The sequence below is a fragment of the Salvia splendens genome, chromosome 11 (assembly GCF_004379255.2).
Source record: "Salvia splendens isolate huo1 chromosome 11, SspV2, whole genome shotgun sequence".
NCBI lineage: Eukaryota > Viridiplantae > Streptophyta > Magnoliopsida > Lamiales > Lamiaceae > Salvia > Salvia splendens.
Genome location: NC_056042.1, coordinates 30129477 through 30143423, shown reverse-complemented (window position 1 = coordinate 30143423; position 13947 = coordinate 30129477). Strand labels below are relative to the sequence as shown.

The 13947-nt window shown below is 36.3% G+C and overlaps 1 protein-coding gene across 1 annotated transcript; it reads right to left on the bottom strand.

Annotated features, from left to right (window-relative positions):
• Positions 1–4013: 4013 nt before the first annotated feature.
• LOC121753870 (B-box zinc finger protein 21-like) lies at positions 4014–5364 on the bottom strand. Its single transcript, XM_042149138.1, has 3 exons — positions 5042–5364; positions 4648–4965; positions 4014–4566 (listed from the first exon to the last, which is right to left on the bottom strand). The coding sequence occupies exons 1-3, from the start codon at positions 5225–5227 to the stop codon at positions 4225–4227; spliced, it is 846 nt and encodes a 281-aa protein (XP_042005072.1). The 5' UTR covers positions 5228–5364; the 3' UTR covers positions 4014–4224.
• Between the last annotated feature and the right edge of the window lie 8583 nt (positions 5365–13947).

Genomic DNA, 13947 nt, shown 5'->3' with positions numbered 1-13947 from the left:
CAAATACTAAGATTTAACCATTTTCTTGATATTCTATGTAAACCAATGTGCGCCAGAGGAGTATAACATTATCCTAGTTTAACCTAGGGTAATTTCATGGATTAATTCCATGCATTTTAAATCTATACAATGATTTTTTTTAAAAAAATCTTGAATTTTCTATATAATATTATATGCATGATATTTCATCTTAGAGATTTCGGACTAGCTTTAACTTAAGTTACTATTTAAGGTTGAAATTTATGGATTCGCATGTTAAATTTCGGCACATAAACCTAGGGAAGTAGTTGGTGCAACATTCGAACCAATTGACAAAGACTAAACGAAATTAATAAATGGGAGAATTATTACTACAGCACCCCATAATTTCAAGTTGGTGTCCCATGGTCCCTCAATTTTCGATTAATCCCCTATTTCACTTAATTAGATGGCTTCTTCTTCTTCTTTAATCTAAATTACTGTGTGTGATTATGCTAAGTTTCACTGTGTCAATAATTGCTCAACATTCACTGTATTTGCACACTATTTGCTGCTGTAAAGAAAGAGCATAAAGTGCGAGACAACACCCCCTTGCAAGGTTGGTGTTCTTCACTACTCGAATCTTATTTAATATATTCATGCTTTTTGGGTAGTAAATCATTATCAATATATATACACTGAGTCTTGAAAATTGAAATACTATATAATATAACGAGATGGGCATAAACTTGATACCCATGGCAATGGCATCATCCTTGGTCTAGTAGCTTCCCCAATTTAATTTTAAACTCAATCTTATCAATTAGTACTAAAATAAATATAATATTAAATCACCTATTCTAAGTTTCCAACTGCCTACTTTGATTTTGGGTACTTCGAGGTTGATGACTATTGTATTTGAATACGAGTAATTTGTACATTGATTATAAATCAATTTAAGAAGATATATGTATTTTAAATTTCCCTCATATTTCCTTGTAGTTTTTCTACTTTATCTTTGGATGAATTTTAAAACAACGAGTATAAAATAATGGTCCATCTTCGAGAAGTCATATGTGATAAACTTATATAGGAGCGAAGTTGTTTTATTTTGTTAGAAATAAATATTCAATTAGAATACATACAACTATTCCAAGTTCCTATGTGGCGGTTTTACTGAAATATGGATAATTATTTGAAATGGAAAAGAAAAAATCAAGTAAATAAACTTGAAAGAATCCTAGAATATCACAACTCAATCTCTCTTTAGCAACATGTAATTGATTCAGTAATCACACATTCATAATTCGCTAAACATGTAATTGATTCAGTAATCACACATTCATAATTCCAACCCAGGATGGTTAATTTCATCATCATATCTCCTTAAAGGTCATTTCCCAAAATGGGAAATTTTCATTCTGAACATACAAGTTTCATACTTTTTCTCATGTGAAATTTTAAAAAGAGTAAAATGACAACTTTTTTAACTGTCACTTCCAAATTCTAATACTCAGAGCATCAGCAATGGAGGCGTCAAAACCGCGACGCCGATTTTTCGCCGACGCCGGTTCTGACGCCGAACCATTGCGACCGGCGTCGGCGAAATCGGTGTCAACTTCGGCGTGGCCATGCCGATTCGTGTGATGACGCCGGTTCTAAAGCCGATCCTCACGGCGCCATTGTAGGCCTCGGATCGGCGTCAGACCGGCGTCAGATTTTAATTTTTAAATTTTTTTTTCAAAAACACAATATATACGATCTTTGAACGTCATTTTCATTCGCACCACTTGTTTTAACGAGTACTCTCTCTATCTTTCTTTCTGTACAAGATCAATAACGAGCAATGGAGAACAACTACGAAGGTACTCCAGTGACTCCCGGAGGAGTGATTTTTTTTACTTTTTTTAATTGTACTTTTAAATTTTTGTACTTTTTTTTTAAAAATTATTGTTTTTTTAAATTAATGTACTTTTTAAATTTTAATAGTATTATTCGAATTTCCCGTATTTGTCTCGTAAATTAAATTCCGTATGTTGATACGATTGTAAATTAAATTATATAATTGTTATTAGTGATGTGGATAGGTAGTGGGAAGGCTATGTGAAGGCTATTTGATGTCCAGTTGATGTGGCAAGCTGATGTGGCAGGAGAATTTTAGTGCTGATGATGTGGCAGTGTGAAGGCAATGTGAGGGCTATGTGAAGTCCAGTCTCATTGTGGATGCTCTTAGAGCATCCACAACGGTGGCGTCCGTCGCCACGGCCGTCCGCGCCACTGGCACGGACGCTACCCGCCACCGCTGCGCTCGCGCCGCTGGCACGGCGCTGCTCGATGCATCAAGCAGCGCCGTGCCAGCGAGCAGCTGACGTGGGCACTGGGATTCGTCAACGGTATAGCCGTTGTGTTTAATTTTTTTTAAAATTAAAAAATCGATTTTTAATTAAAAAAACTGATAAAAAAAATCACTTCCCAAAAAAAATATATCCGTTTATAACCGTTTTTTCCACTTTATTTTTTTTCATTTTTTACCCAAAAAATACACACTTTCATCTATAAATACCCCCAATTTCACTCCCAAAAATTCACATCAAACTACACAATTCTCATCTTCATTCTCTCGTATCCATTTTCATCTTCAATCTCTCATATCCATTTTTATCTTCATTCTCTCATACCCTACAACATCACTCTGTCCGGCCAAGACGATAACCCTACGGGCTCCCACGGTTGGAACCCCGAATGGTTCGGTTCACAACCGTTTCCTAGTCCGGAAACGGACTATTCGGCCCCTCCTCTCACCCAAGATTCGGGCGTTTCGGGTGGCTACCGGCCATACCCGGTCGACGAGCAAGGTGCCTCCGATGGGCGATACGGGTGGACACCGGAGCCTAGGCCTCCCGTCCCTTCCCAAACTCCGACTCCTCCATCTCGCGTCGGTATCCGCACACCGTACTCACCGGCGAAGATGGATGGATTGTTCAAGGCTTACTTGGAAATCTCCGAAGATGCGGTGGTTGGCACGAACCAATCCGGCGATCACTTTTGGTGGCGCGTCTCTCGGCGGTACAATGCTAACCGGCCGCCGGGAACGATCGAGCGCAACGAGAGTATGGTACGACGAAATTGGCAAGTTCAATGGCTATTTCCTCCAGGAGTCGCGGAATGCCGGGAGCGGCCGGAGCGAGGTCGACATCATCACTGCGGCGCTGAGCACCTACCAATCCATGATCGGTAAGTCGTTCAAGTACCTAAATGTTTGGCAGGAAACGAGGACGCACCCGAAGTATCTGGGAGGCGTAACATCCTCCTCTAGCGGCTCCTCCAAACGGTCACGGTTGGCATCCCTATCCGACGCCGGCGAAGAAGTGGCTAGCCAACTCGCCGAAGCTAACTTGGGTAGCCACGACGCCGACCAAGCGGTTCCCGACACCGACCGCAAGGAAGGAAGAAGGCGGCGGCTGAACGCCGTCGCGCCGCGACTCCATCTGCCCCCGCCCCCGAACCCGCACCCTATGTTCCACCTCCACCCCCGAACAACTCGTTGTGGGCCCTTTTGGCCCAACTCAATATGGTCGATAGGTCAACTATGACCCCCACGCAACTTCAAACGCACGAGGACATGATATTGGGTTTCAAAAAATAATTGGGGTTGGTGCCGCCTGATGCGTAGTCTTCCTCGGGTAATATTAGCCAATAATCATGTAATTTTTAATTTTTAAGAGTTTAATTATGTAATTTTTAATTTTTAGTTTTTTAATTATGTAATTTTTAATTTTTAGGATTTTAATTATGTCTTTTTTATTTTATTTGTAATTTGTAATATTTATTGTCGTTTTTTAATGAATTTTAGTATTATGGAAATGTTTTTGTGTAATTGAATTTTAAATTAATTGTGCTTGTCCTTGCGGAAGAGCACATCTGTGGGTGTTGTGCTCTTGCCAGAGAGCAGACAGAAAAAGTAGGGTCGGGCTCACAACCGTGCCGCTGGCAAGAGCACGGTTGTGGATGCTCTTATGTAAGAATTTTTTCCATTGAAACAGAAGGCCAACATGAAGTGAAATTGTGAGTTGTAAATTGTAATATAGTATTAGTAAATGCAACAAACACAAGAAGATATTTACAAAGGGATACAATAAAGATAAAAACAAAACACTAGAGCCCAAAAATCTCACAAATTGCAACGAAGAAAACTAGAATACAAAATCCAGATCTATGATTTTCTGGTAATGGGTTATAAAAAAGAATTGGATTTTTTTGGTTATTTCACCAAAATGTTTTGGATCTCTTGTTGAAGGCAGCAGCTGCGGAAGGGCTGATCTGTGGAACAGCGAAGGAGTTGTCGACGTCGCTTCTTTTTCTGTTGGATTTGATGCCATTTGTGGAAAATTCAATGAATGAATCTCTGCACCCATTTGCATTAATCCCTAATCCAAAGCCCACATTATTGTCATTACTACTACTATTGACTAGAAATGATTGATTTGGATTTTGATTTTGATTTTGGTGCACTTGAACTTGAGGGACCCAAATTCCCATGTTTTCTGCTGGAAATCCACTGCTACAGTGGAGATCATCGTCACAAAATGGCAGCACCAAATCATTTCCCTGAAACAACAAAAAAAAAAGGTAAAAAAAATCGATTTTTGAAAATAAATAGAAGGTGTTTGAATTGACGTAGCAGCAGACCTTGCAGAAATGGGAGGGGGAAGGGGTGAAAGAATCTAGAAGATCCTCGACGTGCCAGCCTGGCAGCGTCTCGATCAAGTATTCGGAAATGCTACTCGTTTGCGCTGCCGGTGTTGTACCCTTGGCTGGGGGAGTAGTACTGGTAGCCTTGGGTGGGGGAGGGGCGGATTCCGGCAAGGGAGATGCGGAGAGGGTGACGCCGGTGAGGAGGAATCTGGTGTGCTTCTGCGTGTGTTGGTTGGCTTTGTGAATGGGGACGTCGCACTCTCGGCAGAGAATCGCTCTATCTTCTTGGCAAAACAGAAACGCGCTTCTCTCCTGCAAAACAAAAAAACGCGCTTCTAATTAAGTGAGAGATGAATGGAAAAGGGGAAATTAATTAAGGAATGTAAACCTGGCAGATATCGCAGAGAGGGGAGTGTTTGGGGGAGGGATGGAGGAGGGAGAAGCGCTGGTGTTTGCCGGCGAGCTTGTTGGCGTGGTGGACGCGGTGGTCGCAGGCGGCGCAGAGGGAGGCCTCGTCGGCGGTGCAGTACAAGGATGCCTCGCCCTTGCCGCAGACGTCGCAGAGGATCTTCATTTGATGAATGAGGAGGGAGAGAGAGAGAGAGAAGAGAAGAGAAGGAAAGTGGGTGTAGAGATAAAGAGACAATCAAATAAAAGAGGGGGAGGGCTGCTTATTTTATGGAGTAGTATATTCTCCCATTTCTACTATTACTATTGCTATTACTGCAAATCCACATTATTTGTGTGTGGTTTGCACACGCTTATGAAGTTAAGTGTAGTGTTCGATTTTATAATCGGCAATAACTTTTGTACCAAAAGCTAGGGTAAGTGGGAAAGTCTGTTTACAATTTATTGGTCTGGAAGAGTATTATGACTCGATTTCTAACAATCGAAATGATAGGAAGATTTATTGTGCTTTAGTGGGAGCGACTTCAATATAAGGGCATTAACAATCAATACTCCCCGGTCACCCGATATATGTTCCATTTTGACTAGCCACGGGTTGGGTTTTAAAAGTATATAAAGAAAATTGAGTTTAAAAAGTTAATAGTATGTTGATTATATTTTTAATATTAATTTTATAATATAATGTGAGGGGATATGAATTAATAGAATGTAAGGTTAGTACTAAAAGTAACACAAGTAAAATGAGACGACTAATAAAGCCCTAAGGATCATCTACTCCACAATCACAAGCATCACATATTTCACACTCACAAATATGAATAATAGACCTCACCATCATATATTATGTTTGTGAAGGGTGGAGTAGGAAATGTTGTAGGTGATCCTCAATTAGCGGAGAGGCCAAAATGAAAGCATGAAACACATGATAGAAGAGACATGAATTATCATTTTGGTTAAGATTCATTTTTTTCAATTCTCATATTAACATTTTTTTTCATTTTAGCCGTAATACCTCTAATAGCATCAATTAAATTTCCGATCATAATTCAATTTGACAATTTTATCATTTAAAATAAAGAAACTACTTTTATACTCTCTTTGTCCCATCAAAATATGTGTACATGAAATGACACGAGAATTAATACACAATTGATAAAGTAAGATAGAGGCTGAGAAATGTGGGTAAAATGCAAACTCATATATTGTACAAACTCTAAGATAGAGGGTGAGAAATGTGGGTAAAATGCAAACTCATATATTGTACAAACTCCAAACTTTTTAACACAGTGTCAATACAATGTCAACACAGTATAAAATTTCAAGATTTTGATGTGAACACAATATCAACACAGTGTCAACCGTTGACACTGTGTTGATATTTTCTATTGCTATTATTTTGTAATCTGTTGACCTTTTTTAACGAATCAGAACATAATTTGGAGTTTATACAATATTTAGAGTTTGCATTTGATTACATTCCTGATAAATTTAGTTAAAGTAGTGTTAGTAAATAATGGGACCAACATTATTGTTAGTGTTTAAGAGCATACACATCCGTGCTCTTAGCTAAGAGCACGGAAGTGGGCCCGGACCCACTTTTATTCATTTTTTACTCTTTGTTCTTCTCTAAGAGCACAACACTCACATTCATGCTCTTCCGCAAGGACAAGCTCGAGGGTCCCACCATTCTATTATTCAATTTAAATACTTCAATTACTAAAAATATTTCTACAATATAAAAATATATTAAAATATAAAAATTACATAATTAAATCCTAAAAAATAAAAATACATAATTAAAATCGTAAAAAATAAAAATACATAATTAAAATCCTAAAAATTAAAAATTACATAATTAAAATCCTAAAAAATAAAAATTACATAAATAAAATCCTACAAATTAAATTTTACATAATTAAAGTGGGGGTATTTATAGATGAAAAATGTGAATTTTGGGGAAGAAAATTTGAAAAATAAATTAAAAGTGTGTAGAAAACGGATATAATTTATTGGGAAGTGGGAAAATATTTTTTTATTTAAAAACGATTTTTAAAATTAAATTCAATTTAAAAAAAAAGGAATTGCCAACAGATAAGTAGTTGGCCAATCGCGTGTCGCCACATCGGCCTGCTCAGCTGCACAGACGTGCTCTTAGCTAAGAGCACCGCCGTGCCAGCGGCACGGACGGACAGCGCGCAGCGGCGGACGGCATGGACGGCGCTGCGGATGCTCTAATGAGTTGTAATCGTAGGTCATAGTCGTATAAGTTGTAAATAAATTGATGTATGTGAGTAATATAAGTTGGGGACAGTTTTTCCATAAATGGAAATGTCAATATTTTTATGCGACGGGCAAAAATGAAAAATGCATATATTTTTATGGGACGGGGGAAGTATTAGTTAAAATCAGAAAATTTACAAATTAGAATAAAATCTAATTAAATTCCAATATTTTTACCCTCTAGATCATATTTTCATGGCCGATGGCTTGGCATTGGACAACGTTTAAGATGATCGCTTCACCTAAAAATTTCTGACTCGAGGTCATTTGTGCGGGCAGAGGTGCATTCGATATTGTAGTCGTCCTGTTTGTCCTTCCTCTTTTCGTATATGACATGTGGGACGAGTTTTGGATGGCGGTCGTGTGCCAAAACTCTCATTCGTAGGAGAGTTGATGTTGAATGTCTCGGCGACTTGTGATTCCCCGAGGCATTCATTTTCATTCTCTTGCTTTTTTTCCTTCTTAATTAATCCATGTGTACATGGCCCTCTTGCTTGCCTAATTCTATCAATACTAATGTAACATCATTCACTTGCTAAAAGTTTGGTGGCTATGCAAGAGTTGATCATGCAGAGCAATGTGAAAGGAGGTGGATTGTTGTAGTTTCAAAAGCATGGACAATATGGGCAGTGGCGGATCCAGGATCCGGAATCGGAGGGGGCGGAATATATAGTATTAGCTTGATTGAGTGAGGACATGGCTATTCTTTTCGTTGTTCGGGGTGACGCCGGAGGCAAACGGAGGGGGCGGACATGGTAATTTTACGTCCCGATAAGGGGAAAATAGTCGCACGGAGGGGGCGACCGCCCCCTCCTGCCCCCCCTAGATCCGCCACTGAATATGGGCTTTGTCAATTTAAATTATCGATTCAGTTCGTCATAAATATGACGATGTCTCGATCTTCACGTAAACTGAAAATTCATTTTCACCTTTAAATGTCCCAATATTTGTTGAGTTTAGTGCTAAGGTTTAGTTTCTCCTTTAATGATCTTAGTATATGTCGCATTTAATTTCTTGAAAACTGTTGACTAATGTAGATTTGAATTTTTGTTTACTTGTATCTTTCATAGATTTGTGTTTCTATTGTGGTTATATGTTCTTGCTTCTTTAAGTTTGCTCTTTCTTAGTTTTTGCTTTGTTGCTGCCCTAAATCAGTGACTCAGTTCACCTCAAATATGATGATGTCTCAATCTTAGTATCACTCTTTTAAATTGGCTGGTCAGTTCGCCTCAATTTGCTTTGAGTTTCTTAGGCCATCCACAACGCTGTTTCTATACCGTTCCTAAACCGTTACTTAAACTACTATTTGCTGGCCCCACTGTACTTTTTTACTCCATTCCTTAACTAAGGAACGGAACCTGCAACCCTCCGTTCCTTAACCGTTCCTTAAATTACTATTCATTCAATTTCATTTTTTATTTTTATTTTCAACTCAATTCAATTTAAAAAACACACTTTAATAAAAAACAAACACACTTTATTAAAAAACACACAACATTAAAACAAAGTTACAACTTAAACTTAAAAAAATAAAAAGCACACAATTAAAATCCTAAAAAAATAAAATTACACAATTTTAATAATTTCATCAGCCAAAGTTTGCCCAAATGTGCTCAATTAGATCCTGTTGGAGTTGGGTGTTGCCCAAACCGGGTTATCGCAGAAGTAGTCGCGTACTAACCTTGCGGCGGCTTCCTCCCGGTTACGATGGATGTACGTACGGGAGCGTCGTTGGGGCGGCGCGGCTTCTTCCGCCTCCCGTCGTCGATCTTCTTCAAGTGATTGTTCCAATATTTGACGCATTTGTTCAAAAGGATCCATTAATTTGATTAAATTTGGGAGAAGAAAAACAGAGTTGATTTGAGATGAAAATTGGGATGGAAATAGAGAGGATTTGAGAGGAATAGATGTGTGTTTGTGAGTGAAATGAATATGAAATAGGAGTATTTATAGAGTAAATAAATTATAAAAAATTTAAAAAAATTACAAAACGGCTAAAAAAACGGTAACAATACCGTTGCAATTTTTTTTTTAATTAAATTCGATTTTTTTTAAAAAAAATGAATTATTGCGTCACGTGACGAAACCCACTCGCGGAACAGCGAGTGGGCGTCACGCGTCGAATGGGAGGCCGCCACGTCGCCTCGGCGCGTGGCGGAACGTGTCGTGCCGCGGGCCGCGGCAACGACACCCGGCACGGCATGGGCACGGTTTGGCGACGACACGGCGGCTGCAACGCGTGCCGCCGCGGAACCGTTCCTCCGGAACGGCCTAGGCACCGCAACGACACAGCGTTGCGGGTGCTCTTAGTAGCTTGCCGATTGATGCAACACATGACTTATTCAAATTCTCGAAAACTATCGACTGATGCTTGTCAAGGTTATGGTTTAATTATTACTATCCTTAGTTTAGCAAGTGAAAATGAGACCATTAAACCAGCTGCACTACATGGATTTTATTGAAATATTATGTGATACTTAAATATTTATAGTTACAAATTTCCAGAAATTAAACAAAATTTAAAGAATCATCTAATTAAATACCCAAACAAAATTAATCAAAGTCCAACATTCAAAATAGAAATAATCACATATTAAGATCAAAACATTTCACCAAATTTTCATCCAATATTTTAAACTTAAACATAATATGCAAATCAATGCATGATGTTCATACTAAGAGCTAGATGGGCATAATCAAGTGCTTAAAAGTTTTAAAAAACAACAAATAATCAAGTGTTTGATTTTCATCCAACAAAACATAATTTTTCAAAAACAAAAAAAAAGGTTATCCAAGAGATGGGTATTCAACTGTGATCACTAGATGTTGCTGCCATACTTAAAAATGTTATGCATGTATGTTATTGAAAATTACATTTAAAATTAAAATCAAGTCTAATTGCGACGGATAACCGACTTCACTCAAAACACAAAAGCGTTACTATCCCGAACATTGCGAATCTCGATTATCGATTAATCGATAATTGATCGATTCCAAGCCTACTCTGTATCATGAATTATTTATTGACGTTTATAAGCCCAAGCAATCAAATCATTTTTTAATGAAAAAGTTAAACGAATGTGAAAGAAAAAAGTAAAACAGCTAAAGTATATAAAATACATGCTAATTGCAAACTAAGGAAAAAGGATTCACATTTATCTGCTTCTATTAACTTAGCATCGACACGTTCATACATTAATACCGTCCTACTTATGTTAGATTAATGATTTAACTGGACTACTTATTTTACTTTTTTACTGTTTATTTGCACTTCGAGCTAAAATGATTCATTTTCGTAGGGCAATTTGAGGAACATTCAGGTTGATTTGTTTTTAAAATACTATCTTTTTCAAAGACCTACATAATTAAATACTACATTCTTGGTTAGTTGTAAAGTTTATAGAAGTCCCCAGAAAAAAAACACCTCATATCCCTACTAAAACGAGCTTAAAATATTTAAGCTGTTTCCCCACTTTCTTTAGTTTATAGTATTAAATTATTATAATTATTCAATTCTGTCCAAAAAGGAAAGGGCCAATAAAATAATATCACATCATGGGATGTGGTTGGCCTTTGCTATACTTGATATATCTTCACGTCCCCCTCAGGTATCTGATTATTAGGATTATAGAATACTACAAATTTATTAATATTTCATTTTTGTCTTTTCATGAACATTCAAAATATTAGATTATTTTATACAGAAAGATCTGCTTTGGGCTCAATCCCACTATGTCTCTTCTTCGGACCAAAAATAATTATATACTGTATTTATAGATTATTAAACCCACATACAACGAATATGATATTTACTGAAATACAAATCTACTATAGTCCCTTTCAAACACTTTTAGACAAATAACTAAAATTGTTTTAGTATCATCACGAAATAAGACTTATAATTCCAATTTTAACTTTTTTATTCAATAAATGACAGATTATAGTAATTATATTGTGCTCAAAGTTGCCCAATTGTTACCTTGGTTTCAACATTTCCTAAATAAGGTGCAAGAAGATCAAAATTTGAAAATAAGTACTAGTATAAAAGAAAAACGAAAAAAAGTCCGTAGTACTATAAGGAATAAAACAATTTCTTGTGACCTGATTTTTATTTAAGCTTATATTTCAGAAACCAAATCTGATTTACTGACATTGGTGAACTCAATGAACTAATCAAATATAATTGATGATAGATTGTATTCATGAGTAAGAAAAATAATTGTCACGATGCATGTTCTCTCTCTGTCTCTTCCTCTCTCTCAACAAACTGATTGAGGCACTAGTTTACTGAAACATATATGCATATACAATAATACAATACAAGAGTACTTAAATAGGGAAAAATATAAATGAAATAAAATGGGGAAGAAACAAGGAATTTGTGGAGTGGGGTTTGATTTAAGGATGGGTCTAAAATTTTATTTGTTCGCTTATGGGTAACCATGTCACGTCTGCTAAGTTTTTATTGGATTACATTACATCTCATTTTCATCTTCTCCATAATTGGACCATCAATTTGAGGTACTTATCCTCAGAAAAATATATTGCAGTACTAAAATCACTTGTCACATGCCTATACGAAGGTACACGGTACACCTCATTCTCAATTTCATACAACTCAATTCTAGAAACGTCCCATGATTATTTTATCTAACAAATCGAACAACCATTAACATTACGAATTAATAGTAGCAGCACAATTTTATTCTAGAGTGTTAACAAATTTAGTTTTTTATTAGCATGAATTAAAGAACCATATGACAAATAACACCCTGAGTTTTGTATATATGGAGAGTAGGATTAGTGAGTCAAACGTTGTTATCGATTATGATGCCATGTGAGGTATATCGTACTACTAAAACATTAGTACTAATTATTTTACTAATCGCATCGTTAATGGACCGGATTAGTATAAAATTTGTTGTATTGCGTCACCCATGACATTATCTTGCCAAAGGACAACCTAGTATTAATTATTATGTTAATCTGGTTAAGAAATTTAAGGTATCTATGTTTATTATATATAACGTTGTTAGGGCAGGTCATAAATTGGGATCAAGCTTATACTAATACTTACCTCCATTCAATTCAACGTTACTGGCACTTTTCTGTTTCATCTCGTCTCAAACTATTTATACTATTTATATTTTAAATAAGAATTAGGATATTCAATTCAAATATTAGAGTTGATTAAATGTTCTCTTATTACACTTTAATAATAATCTAATGATACTAATTACCCGATCCTAAATTTACGACCTAAAATGAAAAATGTGAATAGCATGTAACGGAGAGAGTATTATATGTATAACTATCTGTTGTGACAGAATAGGGCAATTGTGTAATCGAGACAAATAGAAACGTAAAGAGACACCGAATTTACATGGTTCACCAACGTTGTGTTGGTACGTCCACGGACAGGAAACGGAAAACGGATTGTTTTCAGATTACAGAGTTGTGTGCCGTACTTTTATATAAATAGGCACACAGACGACGGGCTATACCCAAACGCCTGTTTGATTTGCGGCAAACTATACAGATTCAAGGTATACTAACATACTCCCTCCATCCCACTCGAGATGGCCACATTCTTGAGTGGCACGATATTTTATGAAGTGTTGTTAGGTGGGATAAAGTAGGGAGGAAAAAAGGTAGTTGAATATTTTAATGAGGAAAGAAGAGAGAGGAGGTCATTTCCAAAATTGGAAAGTGGTCATCTTGAATGAGACAAACAAAAATAGAAAGATGACCATCTTAAATGAGACGAAGGGAGTATTCATTATAAGAAATTAGGTTCATTAAAGCTCCTATCAATATTTTTTTCTACTTTGCACCTTAATCTCATACGACTACTTTTATGAAATATAGTGAGGATAGAATCGGACCTTATAAGAATTAATATGTAAATTTGGTAGGTGACGAACTATTTAAGATTTTCCTGAAATACTGCTGTTATTGTTAGCGAGAGGTGGTTAATGGTGTCAAATTCAAGCACTCAATATCTTGATAATAACAATACAATCAAAACCGACTAAACGATAATATAATTAATATACTACACCATAATTCATAAATATTTTGAATGAATTTTAAGACGTTGATCATACGCATTCTTGTTTAACTGGAGGCATCAATATTAAATAATCTCGACAGATTATTAATTACTAGATAATTAAACTTTGAAAGAATTTATAGGATTCAATAAGTCCAATAATCTTCACCCATAAAAAAGGACAATAATCTTTACCCACCAAATATTGATTTTTTGTGTGAAAAATATTTGAACTTTAAATTTGGAATTCGGCATCAGATCAATTTTGTTGACTAAAAACCCAAGAGTCAAAATCAAAAGTATCACTGAAAAGTTCTCGATAGTAAATTTTCTACCACATGGAGTACATGGATTTTGGAAACTGAGACTCAAGAGTGACAAAAAGAAAATAGCTCGAAAATTATGGTCATGAAACTTAACTTTTTTTCCCTTAGTTTGGTGTCTTCTTGCACATACATTATTTGTTTGAAATGTATAGTTGGAAACTTTTTAACGCTATCATCTCATTTTTAACTAATGCAAAATTTCAAAGAATTCGAAGTTGGTGAATATTT